This window comes from Ptychodera flava, chromosome 20, assembly GCF_041260155.1.
Source record: "Ptychodera flava strain L36383 chromosome 20, AS_Pfla_20210202, whole genome shotgun sequence".
NCBI lineage: Eukaryota > Metazoa > Hemichordata > Enteropneusta > Ptychoderidae > Ptychodera > Ptychodera flava.
In genome coordinates, this window is record NC_091947.1 from 6,500,078 (window position 1) to 6,522,224 (window position 22,147).

General features: G+C 35.2%; 1 protein-coding gene across 2 annotated transcripts; it reads right to left on the reverse strand.

Annotated features, from left to right (window-relative positions):
• Nucleotides 1-350: 350 nt before the first annotated feature.
• LOC139119871 (F-box/WD repeat-containing protein 1A-like) lies at nucleotides 351-22,051 on the reverse strand. Of its 2 annotated transcripts, XM_070683802.1 has the most exons (13): nucleotides 21,887-22,036; nucleotides 15,896-16,118; nucleotides 11,270-11,456; nucleotides 8,945-9,038; nucleotides 8,256-8,393; nucleotides 7,536-7,654; nucleotides 7,031-7,136; nucleotides 6,528-6,671; nucleotides 5,902-6,020; nucleotides 5,523-5,633; nucleotides 3,751-3,829; nucleotides 2,854-2,968; nucleotides 351-1,273 (listed from the first exon to the last, which is right to left on the reverse strand). In XM_070683802.1, the coding sequence occupies exons 1-13, from the start codon at nucleotides 21,929-21,931 to the stop codon at nucleotides 1,239-1,241; spliced, it is 1,515 nt and encodes a 504-aa protein (XP_070539903.1). In that variant the 5' UTR covers nucleotides 21,932-22,036; the 3' UTR covers nucleotides 351-1,238. The 2 variants fall into 2 exon arrangements, with proteins under 2 accessions (XP_070539903.1, XP_070539902.1); XM_070683801.1 differs by lacking the exon at nucleotides 351-1,273 and having other exon boundaries at nucleotides 1,601-2,968; nucleotides 21,887-22,051.
• Nucleotides 22,052-22,147: the final 96 nt, after the last annotated feature.

Here is a 22,147-nt window from a genome sequence, read left to right on the forward strand (position 1 = left end):
TATAAAAGATCTCAGAGCATACAAAGTATCAACATCAGAATACTGATAGGTGTCTTATGACTGACAAAAAGGAAATTTAAACAAACAGTTCTGACAAGAATCAAGTCTATACTGACGGAAAGAGTAAAATTCAACAAGTCAAATCGTGGTTTTCCTCACTTAATCTGTATTTACAACAATATGTCCTATCTTTTCCTGTCGTCCAATCTGAGATGAGATACACTTCAGTGAATTATAATCATGAACTATCCCAAGTTTTTCATCTTTTGGGCAGTCATTCTTGGTGGTTCAAGTTTCATAAATTTTTTTGGTCTAATTTAATTTTTTTTCCTCTTTTTTTGTTTTTGTTTCTATTAAGTTGACTGGTGAAGGTTGTACAGTTCGCAAAGCCCGACTTATCTTTCTTGTTACTTTGTAGTGTACCTTCAAAGATCCCAGCAGAAAGCTCAAATAAATCTTTGTTATCAACAAAAAAATATATCATAGCAGTTTTACTGTTTTTCAAAGCTATGAAAAAACACTGGAAAAATGAAAAAAAAATGACATCATAATGTTAAATACATGATAGTACACCAACTTTAAGAACACATGAATTGCATAACACTTTACTGAAAGAAGCGGTGTTGAAACTGACCACAGCGCATAAGTTATATATATATATATATTTTGTAAATGTCAGGATCTTTGTGATAGAAAAGTGCTTACTCAAAACTGTGGCAAATCTCTCATGTTATGTATATGTTGAAGGTTGATTTTCAAACTGTCATACCTAGAGTCATTTTTGTTCACTGTGTATGCGGTCTGGACTATGATGTATAGTTTCTCTGTGAATTTGAAAACAGGTATACTTGACTAATGCAAGGAGCACTACGAAAAACTAATTCTGTTTCATAAAATTTGAATCAACCTAAAAAAGTCACTTTGACTTCTTAAGCTTTTTTCAAAGTCAACTTGTGATTAGCAAAAAAGCAAAAACTTAAGTACACTACAACAAGAGTGTCAAGATTTCACATCAAGTTTTGAAAAAAAATATTTCCATTCAAAACTACACTGTTTTCAACAGTCAGGTAGATCTGTACACCTAAAATTGACTGTTAGAGTGAACATGTTTATGTGTGTATGTGTGATGTTCACCATGACTTGTGTGGACTGTACAACAATTAGAAACTTGTTTTGTATAATGTCCTGTACTAATTGTGTTGATTATGAACACAATTTGAAGCAGATCTGACAAAAGTTCAAAGCACTTGATCCTCTGTCAGCCTCTCTTTACCTAGAAGAGAAAAAACAACCATCAGGTTTTTCTTTTGGATAAACTGAAATGCTCTGCCAACTGGGAGTTGGAAAAAAACAGTGGCAAAAACTGTACATTGAATTTTAATGGTCAAGTCCAACAGCAAACAGGAAATATTCTTTCTCTTTCTCTTCAAAGAGAGGCCAAGACAAGCAAAATAGTTTGTTTAGATTTTTTACATCAGACATTAGATTCGTCAACTTCTCTGTTCACGGACTTCTCACCGTCAGTGTGTTATTCTGTATCATACAGGCAGATAGGTTAATGGTTAATTGAAATGACAAACCCAAAAGTCAACATCAAGAGTACATTCAGAAGCAAAACATTGTTTTATTCCTGGCCACTTGGGTTCCACGTAATAACAAAATGGTAACACATAGAAAACAAGTGAGCAGATATTTGTGTATTTCAACAAAAGAGAGAAAAAATACTCCAACAAAAAAATAAGATAAGAACAAAGACAATGTTTACAAAATCCTCCGGAATAATATATATATTATCAAGAAATAAAGTAACGTAAAGTGTGAACAGTTTTAATCTTGACATATTAAGACTTTTCACTCAATGACTGGAAGTGTCTTACAGAATTGTCACCATAAAATGCAATTATACATATTTTTTATGGCTGGCTATCTGCAGCCATGGAATCAACTAGCTTGATCAGTGTTCATCTCGATATCACATATCAATTACGAAATTAAGAACTTGCCAAGTACCTCAAAATGTTGCTTTTACGACACCCTTGTTGCCATGTGGATTTTTTTGTCACTTCTCAAATAAATATTCTTGAGGCAATGTTGCCTGGCGGACAGTCAACTGAGGAAAGTTATCACTTCTGGCCATGTTATGATTCAACTACAGCTAACCTTCATAGCCTTTGCCCTCAACTGAAAATATGTTCAGTAAAGCAGTTCATTTAACTCATATCTCATGACCTCAAACTGCACTAGACATCTCCATAGCAGTGATGGATACATCCACTTTTAGCCAAAATCATGACAGGAACCGCATTAAGTTCTGATTTATCAGGCAAACACTACATTTGGACAGAGTCTTTTGAATTGCTTCTGATAACATGGTTAAGAAGATAACATTTCTCTGCACTGTCACTGCCTTTCAAAATGCATTCCTGCTTTTCTATGCTTAATTTGCAATCAAAGAATAATCGTTTTTTTATTCATAAATAACAAAGTCACTTTCCCATCTCTCAGAGATATACACAAAATCACATAATGGCAAGTTCCAGGCAATTTGCCGGCATTCCAAGATTTTATGATTTTTATAAATCAAGGTGACGGATTCCTTTCACCTCTCTACAAAAAAAGTCTGTAACATCTGCAAACTGTCTCCCTTTCAGAAGTTCAGGCTCCAAGGCTGGAAATGCTTCTCAATTCTGATCTAAGCCCACTGTTTTTTTTTAAAGTTCTTTTTTGCTGCAGAAGTTGCAGTCAAACAACAACTTAAAAAAAAAAGATAAGGCTAAAGATTGGCTCAGCGAAGGGCACTGAGTTGTCATTTTGAGACATAAGTGTAAGTGCGTGAAGGTGAGCGAGGTGTACCTCCTTCAAATTGTGGAGCGTTGAGGAAGTCCCAGATGAGAATGGTGTCGTCGTGAGAACTGCTGACTATCTGGAACTCATCAAATTGGAGTCGGAACACCCGTCCTGAATGCTCCTGCAGTAGAAGAGAAGACAACGGAAATAAAATTGTAACATCTAGGATCTGACGAGACAGACAAATTGTGAATGACAGGATACAGAGACAAGAAATAACTTACGAACACAGCATTGAAAGTCAAATGCAGGCTGAAGCACTTAAGTCCTAGTTAGTCCTTAAGTCTATCAAACTTCCTTTGCAGATATTCACTGGGGATTCATATCAGAAATTTTGACTCCAGCAGAAATTCAACCATTTTGTCAGACAAAAGCTTGGTTGGTCAAAATCAATCCATCTCTCTGACAAAACTATGATACTTTGTTTGACATCACCCATATATGTTCCAAATCTGCCAAATTAAACTCTGCCAAAACAGATCATTTACTAAGAAATATGAGGATTGTGCTTTCAGTGTTGTTGCCTCTTTCTTTGGAAGTATCTTCAACTTGAGGTCAAATGCTCCCCTATTTTCTCCTCTTTTAAATCAAAGCTTATAATGCACCTCTTTATATTGGCCTTTAGTTAACCTTTTATATACTTTTTGGGGGGTAATACAAGTATACCAGAGGATTTGATGTGCAAAGTGTCGTTTTTGTTGATTTCAAAATATTTTACGCATTTATATTTTTTGTCATCCATTAAACCCTTTTCATCCCGCCTCCCAAGAGTAAAACTAATCGTTTTTGGGTCACACCACTGTTAAGATAGGGGTGTTCAAGAACAGGTTCAATCTATTAAATTTGTGACGAAAAGCCTGAAAAGTGACTGCAGTCAATGATAACTTATGCATAGATACTTACTACTAACGTCCGTAAGCAGAGAGTACCTGCTGGTGCCCTAGGGTCAAGGGCCGCCTGTAGATCCCATACTTTGATTTTCCTAAAATGAATGAAAAGGCAGGATATTGTCCATTACGTATTCTGTACATGTCTGTGTGATTGACAGACAGCTGTAGGTGACCCATGGTGAATTTTTATTGACAGACTAGTCATCCGTTAACAAAGGCACACATCACAATGCATACCAGATTGTATTTATCAGACGTCACCAATCAATGTGTAGACAATTGTGAGTCAAAACAGGCTGCCGGCCTCACACTCAACAAAACAAGGCCAGCTTCACTTTTTGAACGTTGTGAGGTCACACTCTGTGAATGTTTTTAAAACACAATGAGTGTTTTTAAATCTCCTCTAAGCCTAACCAGACTTTTGTCCATAATGTGTGACCAGGGTCAAACAGAGGGACATTGGTCAAACTGGAAAGAACAATGGAGCAGTCCGGGTCAGCTCCAAAATTGGAGCGCTATACCATAATATTTTCCCCCTCTCATTAGCCAATCAGCGGCCAGCGCGCCATCAGTAAAAATTGTATTTCCTGGCAACCTCCACATGCGTCCATCGTTACGTACGCCATACTGTGTCGAACTCCCGCGCCGTATTCTGTCATAATGTCGAACAGTTGTGTGGCCACTCTGTCAAAACACAATTTCAAATCGCGTACCAGTTTTATTCTGGCTAAGACAACCAAACCCCATGTATCGCTGTGATTCCTAGACTCTGGCTTGAAGTCCTGCGAAATATAAATAGTGTACCTACACAAATCGTTCAGAATACCCCATTTGTGTCGGAGATGGCAGCGATACAAATTCTACCGTATGGGGAATAGTTGTGTGGCCACTCTGTCAACACATTTTCAAAATTGCGTACCATTTTTAGTCTGCGTTTGACAACTACAAAACAGGTATCGTTCTAAAGCTCTGACATTGCTCTTCTTTCTTGCAAAATGTTATATGCGTACCTACACAAATAACCTTTATAACAGTATTTCTAATAGAGATGACGAACATCCACAAAATGATTCTCGGTACTTGAGCGAAATCGATAAACTTGGGGTAGAAATGAATCGTCAATATTTCGAATATTTGTTCACTAATCGGACTCCTTGTTGGACATGACCTTCTGCAGAACACGTGGATTATGTTGACTGTCGAAATTCGTCGAAATTCACAAGACAGGGGCTTAATAAGCAGCCCAAAACTGCCGATCACACTTGGTGGGTAATTTGTGACACAGCGTGACCCGTACTTTATTAATGATGTAATCTGGTCGATGATTGGCTGAATGCCGGAATACATTATCATAATGAGTCTCCAATTTTGGAGCTGACCCGGACTGAATGGAGCACTCTTGTCAATTATGGAATTTGTTTTCTGGGTAAAAGATAAAAGATCTGATTTCAAGGAAACTTGGGTGTGTCGATGGAATAGTGCAATGACATTTGCTAGCTGTCTGACAATCATCACTGATTTGTTTCACAGTCGAAAGTCATTTTGATGACGTGTCCCAATCCACAGGTTGAATATTTGAAATAGGCTCAATATACAGGCAAACATTATTTAAAGAATATCTCATATTGATATTACAAAGCTGCTCTGTGTGTGATAGAACCCATTATTTTGAGCAATTCACACATAGGAATATATGGATTTAGAATAATAAGTTACACATCACATACAATACTTCAGACTTTAGCTTGAACTTTATGAAAATGAACAAGGGCTTGGACAACTTACCCATCATAAGCACCACTGACAATTCTCTTGTTATCAAATCGAATGCAGCGCACCAATTCTTCATGTCCTTCAAGTACTCGAAGACAGGCACCGCATTCTATGTCCCATAACCTACAATGCAGAACAATAAATAATCATAGAATTCTCATTTCAGACATTTTTGTTCACACTCACAGTGCAGAGTACGGCATGTGTGGAACATTTTATATTTCAAATAATATCATTCATTTGCACAATATTAATCAAACCATAGGCAATCAGTATAATCCATATTTCAACATGCTTTCTTGACTACTCAACGTTGTAAAACCTTGTGATGTACCAAGACATCCTTCAATTGTTGTGGGAAGTAAGATGGGCAGCAGAAATTCACCCTTACCTGATTGTGTTATCTGATGAGCCACTAACTACAAGTCTGTCTCTGTATTGCAAACAAGCAATGCCCCTTCGGTGGCCATTCAACGTCCTCACAAACTCACACGTTGATGTGCTCCATACCTAGAAAAATCAATGACAAATATGACTTCATGATTGCTTTCATGTCATTACCACAAACAAGCTGTTACCAACGACAAAAATCAATGCCAATCTATTTAATACAATCCTCTGTAATTAATTCACATGCAATACGATATGCATTTCATCTATGAAAATCTAGCTAAAGTAAACAATTTTTGATGAAAAAAGGCCTTGATTATCATCTTTTCCCATACCACATTTACCGTCCGTTATGAAACACTCTTGACTGAAAAAATCCGATGAGGGATATGTATGAGTACAGATTTGTCAACATTTACATTATAAAGGTTTTTGTTCAATGGCAGGCAGCATTGTTTAAATTCCTTTCATGAATGTGTTAAAACCACACTTTCTATTTGCATGGAATGTATTTTGATGAAGTTCATCATTTCACAGATGAATTAAATTAATATGAGGTACAAAAAGCTGTAAATCAATCAATAAACTAACCGATCAATGCACAGCATTTCAAATACAATGATTTACCTTGATAGTTCTATCACCAGATGCTGACACAATATATTTGTCATCAAAGTCTACAACATTGACAGCAGCTCGATGACCCACTAAAACCCTTCGAAGGTTTATATCTGTCGGTGATTGCATGTCCCACACAGCTATTGAACGATCCTGCAAAACAACAAGATTTTTGCATGAATACACTGAACTTTTTCTGGTTTGTACGATAGGATAGGTTGTGCAAGTCACTGACATAAGTTAAAGACACTGAAATGTCAATTATTGGGAACAGTATACTAAAACTCACTGAAAATTCAAGAAATCTGAAGTATCTTTTGTAGTTTTCTGGGATGAAACTGAACACTTTCCAGGACTGTGCATGTGCAGAATATATGGAAATCTAAGCAATGTTTTCTGGGAGTACACATATTTTATCCAGGTCTTTTCCAGGAACAGTTTGAATTTTTTAGGAATTTCCAGCAGCAGATAAATCTTGTCTTAGCATGGACAGGGAAAGTGAAAGCACTTACCTTTGAACATGTAACCATCATACCATCATTGAATCGAAGATGAAGAACAGCTTCGCAGTGATGTATGAGTGTATTGACCATTTCGGCTGTGTGGACATTCCAAACCCTGTCAAGAAATGTAACATCAGACATCCACTTATCAGTCAAAGTCTGCAAACTGATAGCTAGCACGGGTACTACTCTGATAGAACCTTCTGGATTTGTGATTGAGAAATACAGATCTTTATTTTGCTCAACACTGGCATTTTACCCTGTGAAGAGGTTCAAGAGGCTCCTTACATGTACTCAGTTCTGCGGTTTTCAAACTGTAAGAATAGACGTTGCTATCCTGAAAGGCCAGAGCTTTTATTACACAAATAGATTATAATGAATTGACAATGTTGACAAAACTAATCATGATAGAGAATGCATTATATTTCAATATCTTTGTTATCTGTTGTCAGGTTTATCAATTGAACCTTCTTTATTGGCATCAGAAAGATAATTTCTCCTTTTGGTCACTCACCTTACAGTAGAATCACTGGATCCTGTGATTATGACATTCTCATCGTACTGTAAACATAATACTGATCCTGTATGGCCTGTTAACACCTGCACACAATCCAGTGTATTTCGATCCCATATCTGCAGGGGAAGACACATAATGGCACAGATCAGGTGACATTTACCATCCTGATAATATCACTTTTGAAAAATTCATGGCCCCATCACATGATCTTGGTACATTTTGGACCTTTTTTTTTCTCGGGACCTTTTTTTTTCTCGGGAGATAACATCGCGTATTCATGTCTGAACTCACTGGAACAAACATCTTGCATTTGATGTGGAGTTCACAGAAGGGCACTCCCATGGGTAATGAGGCAAGTTAAACCCAAGTCAGTTCTAAAAACCTTGTGTTATGTCACAATTACCCATTTTTCTATTTGCTCTACCAGAAAATGGAAGCTTGTTATATATCTCTTTGTGGAAACCTTTGAAAGAAAATACTTAGTCTTTTTAAAATAAGCTGTGCTTAACATTTTCCTTAAGAGTAAGAAACAGGGAAAGCTGGCTTTCCTGTCAAAGCTGCTTATTCTAATCTCCATTCGCCATTATGAAATTATAGTTACTGGTACATGAAATGCTGATATCCGCAACATGAGGGCTTAATTTCAAGCCCTAAAATGCCCTTTAAGATAATATGCAGATGTGAATGAGCCATGAGACAACTGAAAATGGGACTAACCTTTATTGTGTTGTCACGTAGACCGCTGACAATTTTGGTGTCATCGTACTGGAGGCAATAAACACCCTTGCTGTTCTCACTCCTACAGTGTATCCTCTGCAAGGTGTGCCTGCCACATTTCCAGTTGGTTTCAATGGTCTGAAATCAGAAACCGGACATATTTACGCATTTTCAACTACAGACCTTTTCACGGCAATATCTTATGTAATCAATCAAAGCCTGCAGACTAAGCAAAAGTGCCGAGCATGGCATAAAATCAACAATTACTGTCACTGGTACATTGAGTTACTATTTTTGACATTTATTGCGGTTGGCATGTTGTTTCTGCCATGATATTTATACTACTGTCTCTGCAGTAATTTTTGCACCGAGAAGGTTTGACAAGACGTGCACCTTCAAAAAGACTACTGCTCCTTTATGTTTATCAAACAGAAAACTGTTGTTTATTTTGATAACAAGAACTGGAAGTTATGTTTTCCTAAAAGGTATTAGATTTTGAAGCAGCCTTAATGAAGCCGATGCAAACACTGTCAGTGCATTGGTTCACACTCATCATAGTTGCTATATAAACAGAGACAGACTAACATAAAACATTCACTCCACAGAGGTGATGTACATCTGAACTCTAACTGACAAGCCCCTAAGATCTGATGAGAAAAGTCAGCATGGACAAGAAACACTAGATTTACCTCTATATCTTGAATAATCTTGGGATAAAGTCTGCGGAAAAAGTCATTGTTGGGTTGTACCTCTCCTGGTTTTGGACGGAACAAATATTGACCCCTGGAATAAAAAGTAATGGTGATAATACTAATGATTATTGAGTTCATAGATTGAATGTACACAATATATGAAATTTTTGTATGTTATTATCAGATATTGATACATTTAAGTTGATGTATTACCATTTCTTGTAATGCAAACGTATAAGTTATCAAAGGTTAAAAATTAAGGATATCCATGTACCACAATACAAGGCACGTACATGTATGCATATTTTACATAGTAAACAGTGAAGATTATATGGACAGATCAGATCTTAAAATTAATTTTCATTCAGGAACATTTCAGATTCACAGGCCTCTATCTGAAAAAAACCCCAACATTTACAGATGATAGATACACTATGAAAGATTAAAAAAAGCCTGACATTAAAATTCAATTTACTCTAATTGGAAGGCTAAGCGCATTATCATTAGCCTGTCAATGTATTCTGAACATCTTTCAAGTGGTATATCTGAGATAAGATCTGACATACTTGACGATTGCTATTCTGTTAGCATTGGCTCTTAAAGGAAATGAGATATGAGAGTTCTGCTGGGAGAATTTTAAAGTAAATTGGACAGTGCATCTTTCAATATCTGATGAATCATCAAATTGTATCTATCATTTCAAACCAGAGAAAAAAAAACATTTAATAAAACACAATGCCACTTTATAGCGTCACTAATGGAAATTGATACGGCAGAAGAAACACTACACAAACATCTTCACATTAAATTTCAAGATTATGTTGGACTTACAAAGCACAGATCTGCCTCTGTTCTTAATATACAGTGCTATTTTCAAGATACCCCCCTAACCAAATGAAAACATGTTTGTAATTTGAAATACTGATAATGATGCTGAGCATGATTAGAATCAATTGAATGTATTTCCCTACGCATTCCTGAAAACAACAGGACAAATACTGATATCAACTATTTTGCTGTGCTGATGTTAAACAACATGCAGCTCAATTCGGCACTGGAAATAAATTTCAAACATGCCATTTTCAAGAATTGAAATGTGCATTCTGTCTGCGGCAGTTCTCACTTTTCCTTATAAGTTCAAGTAATTCTTACACAGAGAGTAAACAAAATACAAACCGGGTCAAGGCCTACAGTTTGTGAAACACTCATCAAAATTTCATGCTATATTAAACTTCTGATGATTAGGTACATGATAGTAGCTGAAACATTTAAATGGAATCAAAACAGAAAACTGGAAACCTTAGTTGTTAGATGAACTTTTCGTTATCAGAAACAACCGTTTACAATCAATTTTATCATTAATATATGATGCATAAAATTATGAGTATCACACATATCAATTATACAATAATGAACAATTTTTAACAGATGATAGAATCTTGAAAAACAAAGTAAATTTTTCTGAGATGGATTGATCAGATGCCTGTGAGAAACTCTAACAAAGATGCCATTTCCTAATTGTGAATAGATTAAAACAGCACATCAGATCAGTGTCTCCAGATGAATAATGGACAATTAATGTGGCCTACTTTAGCCTCTCTGTACATGTAATGACATTGATTATTCAAACATTAGGGCAGTCATCAATGGTAGGGAAAGAGGAGGCATGCAAATAAATGCCATATCATCCAGCATGTTGACATTTCTACTGATTGTCTTGGACCGCAGAAACTTAGGAAAACACATTAAATATTTACAATTAACTGTCTCTAGGGATTCAAAACCTTATTTGGAAGATGATCTTGCATTGCTTTCTATGGATGAAATGTTGTGGAATGATCAGTCACCTTTAAAATGAAACACTTCATAAAAACCTAGCAAGAAGGAACAAACACAAGATATCACATGATGTGTGTGCAAACATCTCTAACATGAACCTACATATATCTTTACCATGTCATTTAGTGGTGTTAATTTATGTACAAACTACCTAATCATCAATAACTTGAAGGGACAAAACAATGTCTACAGGTGCATAACCTCTGTGAGAATTTGTGATCTGTGTTGGCATTGTTGGTGCTTAGACAATTGCCACGGGATAGTGAGCTTTGAACTCAGGGTTATCATGAAAGCAGACAAAAAGGTTATGCATCTATCCAATTGGTATTGTTTGTACTTATCAGCATGATAAATTATACTCAGAATACTACTCATACAAATGATCACATTTGTATTGCACTCCTAACAAGGGTTTCCACTTGCTTGAATGTCAACATTTATAAGAATTGGTTCACAAGAATTCACAGAAAATGATTTACTTACCACCCTCTCCTTTCTGAAAGGCCTTTCCATAGTAAGTCTGTGATAACCATTCTTTCAATTAATTTTTTCCAGAGCATGCCATCCTGGATAACCCTGTACCACTCTTTACACACGAGTTCTGCTGCACAAAGTGACTTGGCATCCAAGTATGACAAGATGTTTTCTGCAACATGGTCTAGACCCTTTTCTGTTGGAAAACAAGAAAGTATCTTTTCATAAATTACTGCACTTCTACCAATACATCACACGGTCTGCCATTTAACAGTATCAATAAACTTGAGAAGGCTTAGAAAAACTAGTTGAACATGCTAAAGTGCTAAAGTACTCAAGCCTGTGTATACCAAATCATACTACACTGTAAGAATACAGACAATGTTTCACTGCCACAGCTTGCTGGTGGATATTGACAGTCTGATATGGTATGGCTAATGTCATTGATTGAACAACCATGTTTTACATTGCTGACATTTTTTATGGTTTTCGTGTCCACTCAACATCTTGTAAATGAGTTATGACACATACATAGACATATATTATCAACACTGAAAATTCCTTGCTTAGGTGTAACAATTAAATGCAACATGCGAAATGTAAACTTCATCCTACATGTAACATTTACAGACATATTTACAAAGATGTGTCAAATGACTTAAATCCTTGGTTGAAATAAATCTTGTTTGATAAGATCACAACTTCAAGCAAATGATTAATCTTGAACTTGGCCAACAGCTGGTGCAAAGCAAGACTATAGTATGGAAAAATCCTATGATCTAAAGTGATGTCTTTGTGGTACCAAGTTAAATCTTGGAATACATAGCAAAGTACTAAGAAATATGTATGTAAATATTTGTCATATCTTCTTGAAAAGTTCTAAACAACAGCTACTGAACAAGAGTCAACTGAAATATTCTTCTACAGCATTGAAGAGATGAACAAAAATATTTTTCTAGTTCCTCATTCCTCGTCTTTTCCCGAAATATTGATTTTGAACAGTTGAATCTATGTGGGTGAAAGTGAAATTATGTGTATAGATTATACTGTACAATATGACCCCTCTATAAGGTCAGATCGATCAAATGGAAAATACAGAGTTTACAACAAACTACGGCAGAGACTGTGGTGATTTATAGATAGGTATCCATGTAAAACTAACGATTAACACAATATGATATATCAATACGTATATAAGCCTGCCAGAATCTACTGAGAAACTACATGTAGTCCAAAATACAAATACAGCACTATATACGAACAAAGCATATTTTGATGAACCTAATTTAGTTCACAATACAGTCATATTTTTTTACCAAACGTAAAATGTAGTATAGCCATTAAATTGTATTGATTATCTAATAAAATGCACAGTTAGCATAAAACATCAATAGAACAGTCTTCTTCACTCTGTTTATTGGTGCATGTAATTTCATGATTACATATGACAGTATTGCTTTTTTTCAGTGATTCTTGGAAAAAACTATGATGAACATATTTCATATTGGATACAGAAGGCAAAGTCTCAGTCATCTGAATTCTGCTATTGGAAATTTATCTGAATTGTGTTGTCAAACCATATCAGATCCTGTAACCTCAACTTACACATTTTTCAGACAAAATATTACGTTATTTTCTAATTCTGTTACATATCTAGTATCTGTGCATTAACCCTTTGAGTGCTCTTTTTTCCCGTAAAAAGTTTAGAGCAGCATTTTATCAATTTTAACAATGTTTTTTTGTAATTTGTAAATAATTTTGGACCAAGTGGACATCACATTTCATTGGTTTCAATTCTTTTTTCAAAATTTTGGCAAAAATCTGAAAAAACGAACTTTGGTATATTTTATTTTGGTGGCAAATATTGACTTTGGCGCTCAAAGGGGATAATCCTTATCTTTAATGCACGTGGGAATCCACTGATCTTTTTCTTACATTACTATATTTTGATATTTGCTTTAGTCATCCTATATATGCCAATGCAGTGAAATATCATGTTTCTCATTGCAATGCTTATATTGTGACCTTGACAATGCCTACACTGAATGCTCTTTTGGGTCCTAATCCTATCTATACACTTTGGTCTGAAGATGATTAGCTGTTATGTCTTATGAAAAAATTGCCAACTGCAACCAAGAAAACAAACTGTAACTGTGAAAGCTCTAAATTTATTCTTGGTAAAATACATGACTTTTCCAACCCTTTCACCGTATCAGACTGTGGTGCATTCCCATTGATTTCAATAGAGTATCATGTCATGACCTGCTTATACAGGAAAATGAACTGAAAGGATCACTATACAAATCAGAAATACTTTGCTTTCATCTAAGCTCATGTTGTGAACTTTATTATGAACTGCCATGTTTATTGTTTAACATTTAAAAATGAATAAAGACTCAGTTTCCATAGAGAATCACTATACGACATACTAAACCAGAAAGACAACAACGAACAGAAGGAAGAAATCCATGCACTTACAGAGTTATTGGCTGGTTTTGAATCAAATGACTAGAAACTAAATCTGAATGTTTTGAAAGGTTATTGTAGACACAGACACTATTACAGTATGAACACAATATGATAGGGAATATAAATTTTTTCTTGTTGGCACCAGATTGTCTTATCAGAAAATTTACCCACCAGATTACAATTTCAATGGAAAACAAGGGCTATCACACCTCCATAATCCTCTTACAGACTAGAACAAATGCAATCCCAGGGATTTCGGACATTGCCTTTAAGACATCTTTTCCAAGCATTCCCTTATTCACGGTATTTGGACACCAGGACAACAATGAAACAATCACAGGTCAGTGGAAGTCTGGGAAAGCTACATTAATTTTTCAGGGTGCACGGAAAGGTTAAAGGAAGTGTCATTGCTTGACTTGCTGACACTTTGTAAGTTTGATGTGATATCAGATTTGACTGTCTCAATCTGCAGGTAAAGTGTGGCTAAAACAAGTTTAATTAATGGTCAGTATGAAAGGGGTCTTGCTATGTCATGTCAATAATCCTATACTGGTGGTAAATGTACCATGAAAAGGTACACTGTGCTCATACAGGATGTTTCAAGGAGAACATCCTTGTTTGGTTGGTTACTGTTATTTGCAAGCTGTATAAAGGGTGATTCAAAGTAAAAACCCTCAGAAGAAACATGGGATACTTCACTCTCCAGTGTAGTCTGATTCACATCAAATAGCTGGCAGTAGGGAAGGAATCAATAGCTACGAAATTAACAATTAGGAAAAAGCAGGTGACGGTTGAAGGCAACTTGAATTACAAATGACTCACATTTATATTTGAAAGGATTCACTGTTGGAAAAGATGCATGTTGACAATTCTAAATGTAGGTCAGTTGAGCACCGATCAAAGTTATTACTCAAATAGGATTCAAATCATCTTCACTCAATCAGAAAAGATGTTTTGATACCATGTAGGAAGTGAGTAACATCCTACCATGTTTATTGACACAATGGTTAAAAGCTGTTTTCAAATTGACAAGTTTTGGGGAATTATTTTTGAAATTGCTCTCTATCTCCCATGATTTAGAACTGTCAACATGCAAGTCATTAACGATTATACAAAAAGTTACATAGGATTGTTACATCGGGATATGAGCTATGCACCAATCAAAACGTTGTTACGCAAACAGAATTCATATAATCTTCATTCAATTTTCTGGCCTCTCAACCTAATGCTATGGCCCAAATTAGTAATACTTCATACCAATATCGTACCATATCATATCATAATTCACATTAGTTAATATGTTGCTGTAGACATATGCAATAAGCTTAATGAGCTGATCAAACTTGTAACTATTCTCTGGGACTCTAATTAGATATGACGTAAGAGAAAATACAGGATATGAAACACTGATAGCTTCTCTGAATTGATGTAGTTACTTTTACAAAGAATTTTAGTTATATAAAACCCGCTAAATTCCTGATTTTGGATGTTATCTTGTCATACACTGCAAAGTATGTGACATGCTTGCATTGACAATCATAAATGAGTATTTAAGTTTTGTTTCTATCTGCAGATCATTCAACTTGAGGTGAACGCTGGTCACAACGTGATCACAGTCCACTAGATCTAGTAGCAGTGTACATGCTTTAGTTTTCTGTTCATGGAACTAGGCAGTGCAAACATGTAGTTGCAAATTCAGTTGACTTTATGTTCTACTCTTGTCACTTCATGTGGCTGCTTACTTCATACATTTCAGGCTTCTTAAAGTAGAATAATTTTAAAGTTACATGAATTCTGTCTTACACAGAGAAGGTCAAATTGCTGTGTATGGTTGATGCAGCTTTGGGAGCAAAATAAATGGGAATTTTGTTTTACATTGTTACAGCAAATTCTATGTGAAGAACCCATACTAATGACATTAATTTGTTAGACTTTCAACCAATGACAAGCCAGGAAAGTGAACAGAATGATAAGAACTTTGCTTCAACGGTTGTTGGTGAGAAACTCACATAAAATATACATGTACATAAAAGCTAACATGAAATGTCACATGATTAATTTATAAAGCAAACCCACCTGAGAGTGAATGTGTGTTATAGCTACATGTATATAGTATGAATATTACTAAGGCACAAGAATTGGCAATATCAGAAAATCTGAACTTACTCGGCAATGCTGTAATAAAGTCCCTCTGTAGCATTGGTTTCAAGAAAGAATTGATATGTCCATGCTGGTAGTGGCACATATGGGATATTAATTGTTCTACAAATTCAATTTGTTCATTTTCCTTCCACTGGTCAAAATATTTAACACACAGTTCCTTTTCATTCTGAAAGTTCGGCGAAGGTTCCTTGTTGCTTTTGATCAGCCTGATAGGAGTGGGTGTTGTCTGCAAAGAACGAGAGAAAGTAAATGAAGCATGAGTTGATGCTTGGCTGCATGTGTACCTCATCTGATGAGATGGTAATCCTGAAATAGTGAATAAATGGTGCTCTCACCAATAAATTATGTAGTGTGCAGAGCTAAGATAGTGGAATTCTTGTCATGATAACTGTCATTTTATGGAAATCTCAGGGTCTGTGAAATCATCATTTTGTCAAGAATACTCTAATCAATGGTACAGTAGTACTGTGGTTGCCACACTGTAGCTTTGTCTAATGCTCCTTACAAAAGGAACTTTAATCAAAAGTGAACATTTCTACAAATGTTTGAATTTTTCATTTATGCTCTTCTCTTACACCATGAACTTGTAGGATATGGCAATGTAGTTTCCACAAAAAAGATTCATCAAATATTTGCATTCTAGCTGCCATGGAGACACAACAGACCAAAGTACATATATACACACATACGCTTTCTTTAGAAAACCATTAGTCATTTACATAAGTATGATGAAAGTTCCACATGATTATCTGTACACAATAACTCTTGATGGATTGATAATGTAAATATTGGATGTGTATTGAACTCATTTGTTATCATTATAAAATTTTCTGCAATGACAATAAAGACAAGTCTTTGGCAATGCCTAATTTCCCCATAGTTGTTTTCAAAAATGGAAATGGGTAATGAGGACAGGCTTCCGTGAGAAATCTTGCTGTAAGGGAGGAAAAGTACAGACACTGTCGAATGCAACTCAGTGTTATACAATCCTTGATGAAATGCCAGTAACCTACAACACATTTCTGAAATTGAAAGATAAAATCAATTTCAACAGCTAAATACAAATATCTTTGTATCAATGAATGATATTATTTCTACAAAGATCATCAAAAATATATTTTCCAGGGTGTTTATCTTCTTTTCATTTGTAAGTTTTATGGTATGATTTATACATGTAGAATGAATGCAAATCCACATTTCTACATGTCTGACATGTGATATAAAATGGATTGACATTTTATCCTTCAAAGTAATTAATATTCAAAAAACATATTGATTGGATTATCTGACAGTATCACTAATCCTGTTAAATCAGTGGACATTTACTTGATATTCAGGTTGCCAAGAAGCTGGCATCCAGGGACCATCCTGACAAATCAGTGAAATTTGGTCATGTCTATCTATACCAGCAAGCCAAGTCCTGTGACACATACCATGTACATGTACACTGTATACATGTACAGTTTAGGCAGATTTTAGGCACTCACACTCCAAAGCTAAACAAAAGTACCGGGGGTACATCACATACTTTTGTAAAAGATAATACAAAGCAGGTGAAAATAGGTTATGGCTACATACTGCATTTTGCTGACTGGGCAGGACAGTAGATGATGACTCAATTGGTAAAAAGGGTATCTGTACATAGTTTCAACCAGTTTCTTGTCAGGTTTTAATTGTCACTATTGTATCAAGAAAGCATGCCTTGTTCTCTGTAAAATATCTTGGTTGGTCTTGCTGAGAAAGTAGTAACTATGGATGAACCTCATATGGACTTCATTCATGGTATTTTTCAAAAGCAATCTACTTGGTACCCAAATTATACCCTGATTTAGATTGATATCATCTGAAAATCAATGAATTCAGGACAGTCTAAAAAGATACTGTAAATTTGTTTCCTTTTGGTAAATGTCATGTGTTGATGTTGCTTTTTGTATACAACCATATGGAGCATACATTGGTACCTGTACAAGAAAGCGTTAATATCATATTGCCTCCCATTGCATATTTAATGCAATACTGCACTATTTGTACATGAAACATATGGCCATACTGTGTGGATGAGCAAAATTTTCACGTACAAAAACATAGTACATCTCTTCTTCCATAAATTCCATTTGTTCACTGTTAATTTCCTCATGTCCTTTCAATATGATATCTCAAACACTACCACTAAAGCCAAGATAATGCTCGTGTATTAAACTCAAAATCACACTCAACATACATGTAAGCTGAAAATCATAGCATCACCTCTACTGCACATACTGTTACAAGGATGCATTTTGCCAAGCATCGACTAAGGGTCTACAGTTGGCATAGATTCATCTATGTGCAAATTATTCTCTGTGGCCATTCAGATTTATTTTGACCCAGCATAATGAAGACTAAAAGACTATTTACATTTTAAAGAACTGCTGTTGTTGAGTTTCCTTCCATGCAGCTACAACAGGCCTCAAGGTGATGTTCAAAGAAACAGACTTGTTCATTAGAATCTATAGATATCACAATAACAACCAGCTGAAGATTGACAACACTTATCTTTGACAAAGTAAATCTTATGTTGTTAAATTTTCCCAAAAAACATGGCCTGCATTTCTGATTACAGCAAGATCTTGCCCACAGTAAAATGTAAAAGGCAGATGATTGTCTTTCATCACAGACTTGAAGTTTTCCATATTAACTATCCATTTTGACAAGTTTAGAATTTTAAAAGCAACTGTAAGAACTCAACAAACACTCTACAAACAAAGTGGTGGGTTTTAAATATGTTTATTCATGACACTTGCCATTTATTTGGCCAACATGCTTTTTTGTAAATATGTGAAATAAAGTATGAATACAATTATGTACTGAAACATATGTATGATACACACACACACATACAAAATACCTGTACACAACATCCTTGACATCAGGATGATTCACATGTGACTCAGTTTACCACAAAGCTGCTATTTTTTTACCCAGCAGCTGTGTGTTATTGTACACCTTTATGTTGATGATTAATGATGAAATGTAATATATAGTACTATTATATTTGCATTGAAAAAGACCAGATATCTTCATTTTCATCCCTTGACTGGTGGAAGATTATTATCTGAATTCATTTTAGTTTTCTTCGATAATTTGACTACTTCTTTCTTGAAAATGAATTAGGATGGTTGCATTATCTACACGATTTCAAATAGTATTCCTGCCATTGGTTTTGTATTCTGAGAAATGAGTCGCATTACCATTGCAAAATATTGTTCAACAATCATGACTGGACTCATGCCAATTTCTGAACAGAGCACATCTATATATCTCGTGCTATCATAGGCAATTTAGCACAGCCCTGCAGTAATTGTATTAAAAAATCCATAAAATTTCATTGACCATTTTTCAAAGCAGAAAATAATGATTTACATGCAGATTAGGGACTTACTCGTATGAGTTCAGAATTACCTGCATTGTGTAATTCTATTCCACCTGACTTTTTATGGTAAGTTTACTAATAAGATTAGCTACACTTATACTGAAGTGGTGATATCATTTTATGTAACTTTAATGGAATATTTTTCATAAAGAGTTATCTAACCATAATTTATATTAAAATAATATACCTGCCAATACTCTTACATGATGTACCTGACATATTATTCACTTTAAAACAGTCATACAATTACTTTGGCTGTTGCTCACTTAAACAATTTAAGACTTCAAGTCTCTGTAAACTGCAGCACGTTAAAGTGTGCGAGTGAATATGCATGTCGTCATAAACAAACACTACAATCCAGCTATGCGATGCATGCTACCAAGGTTTCGAACGGACAATGGTTTAAGACAAACCATATGCACAAATGTGCATAGAGATATATGTATTTCCATACGTGTTTGTCAACATGTGTTTTTACTGAGTGTGTAAAACACCTTGCATCCTTTTTATTCCAGAGTAGAACAATTGAAAATCAGTAATATTTACAAACACTTATTCTTTTACAAATGGTTAATTCAGCTAGAATCAAGTCTTGTGTAAAACCTGCTTTTTACTCATGAAGGCTGAAATTTTTTTAGAATTACTAATTTTATTTCAAAAATTAACCATCAGTATCAATACTGATGGGGAATGAGCATTGGCATACATGTATATCAAATGAAATTGAACATGCAGAGGGAAGTTAGAACAGCAACTCCATTAACCATTAGTAACAATTTACTGTCAAAATAATATCACCTGGTCACTATGAACTGTACATATCAACTTGGGAGAAACAGTTTAAATAAATGTTAGGCAGTGTTTTTGTTAATCCCCGCATCTTGAATGTCAATGCAAATGTATTAGAGGACAACAGCACTGGTACTGTGGTTGCCACACCATTTACCTATCTTCCCAAACCTTAGGAAAAACGTTATTAGAGATACAAAAACATGTAGGTGACCATTTCCAGCATTAAGTGACACAAAAGGAGTAAATAAGGTAAAATGTAAAGAGGCGGGTTCTGATATATTGGACAAAAGTGTATATTTTTGTAAAGTAATGTCAGACATTAAAGCACCAAATGTTTTAATAAATGTCAAATTTGATCTTTTGTGGAGTAATTTTTTGTGAAATGTTTACATGCACTTGTGCTGAGTGGTTACTCTCAGCAATATGCAAAATATAAAGCTGAATTAGAATAATTTTCCATGATAGCTATATAATGAAAACAGAAATTAGTATGATGATGTAAATATATTATTTTTCTGATCTATAGTGGCAGTCAATGCACACATTTCTTGTAATGTTTACAAAGTTGATGATAGAAAAGTAATGCTTGTTGTTTTTGTTTTGTTGATATTCATATTTATTCTGTTGCTTTATTCCATACATGAAAATAAAACCAAATTTTATAAAATTCAATTATTTTGGGAGACAATCGTTTATGTTGTGGAACAAATATTGTAAGAGTGCAGACTTGCAGGAAACAATGATAATTATCAGACTATCAAATCATTGAGTTCATGGTGAAAAACATTGGAAATGAAAGTTCAACCTAACCTCTCGTATCTTTAACCCTTTTCCTGCCAGACAGTAATAACTGTATCACTTCCCCATCAGCCAAGTCAGTAAAAAGCGGTATTGAGCCAAAACATGACGGATTTTCACCCACTTGGCTTGGTATGTTATAGCATCTTTTGTCCAAAAAAAATCAACTTTACAGTATTATGTTTTCAACAGCCTTCAAATGTACAGTATTATGCTAAAATACATCATATGGAATACGTTGTGTTTCATTAATTTTAACCATCTTGACCTAGTGGTGAAATATGGACTTGGCAGGAAAAGGGGTATTGCGTTTGGAAAGGTTCAAGCCTTTCAAAAGATCCATGTAATTCTCTCCGAGTTACCGCTGTCAGTAAAACCAGTTTTGCTAACACACTGACCATGGAGGTAGTACCTCCATGCACTGACGGAAGGAAGAATCATGTTTTTCTAAATTCTAGGAAAATGCCGCTCCAACCTTCACACGTCCTTGGCCCTTTCGTTGCAATACAAGCGCTTTCATTGACAAAGCCCCAAAGAAAATAACCTCAAGAAGAACATGGTGAAGCAATTGTTCTCATTTTTATTAAATTTCGTATTTTTTCCTTAAGTTACACAAAATATCTTGACGGGAAAGGAGTAAATTTTTCGACGGGAAATCCCCATGAAGTGAGTACTCACAGGCTGAGTAATGATACTGGATAGCGACATACGACATCACAAACTACTTCCTGACTGAAAACTTACGGCATCTAGAAATGAAGTAGCTGTTCATGAATCCATGACGGTGTCGCATAAGAAAAGACGCAAGATTTTACGGCGAAAGAGAACTGCAAAACTGGCTAAGCAAAAGGAACCCAAAATTTTGACTCCTCCCAGTTCAATGTTTCACATCATTCGGGAAAATCAACATGGCGGTCGTTACACAGCGACATTTCTATTCACTACGAAAACCAGGTTTTCAAAAAGTTTCGATTCAAAAGGATGTAACTTACCATCCCATCTGTAAGTTTGTCATCAGTGATAGTACTAGTTTCCATTGTAACGTTGTGAAGACGCCGTTCTACGGGAATATTTTCAGCAAAATAGCAACTACAAAAGTCCGTCCACCACAAATGGAACGGCTGTGACGTCACCTCTTCATATGCCGGTCTCGTTGGTTTCTTAATCTGCGAGACACCTAACGAGACTTTTAGATCTGATAGTAATATTTTTAAAATGTGTCAGTTATGACGAAATCATAAAGACGATGTATT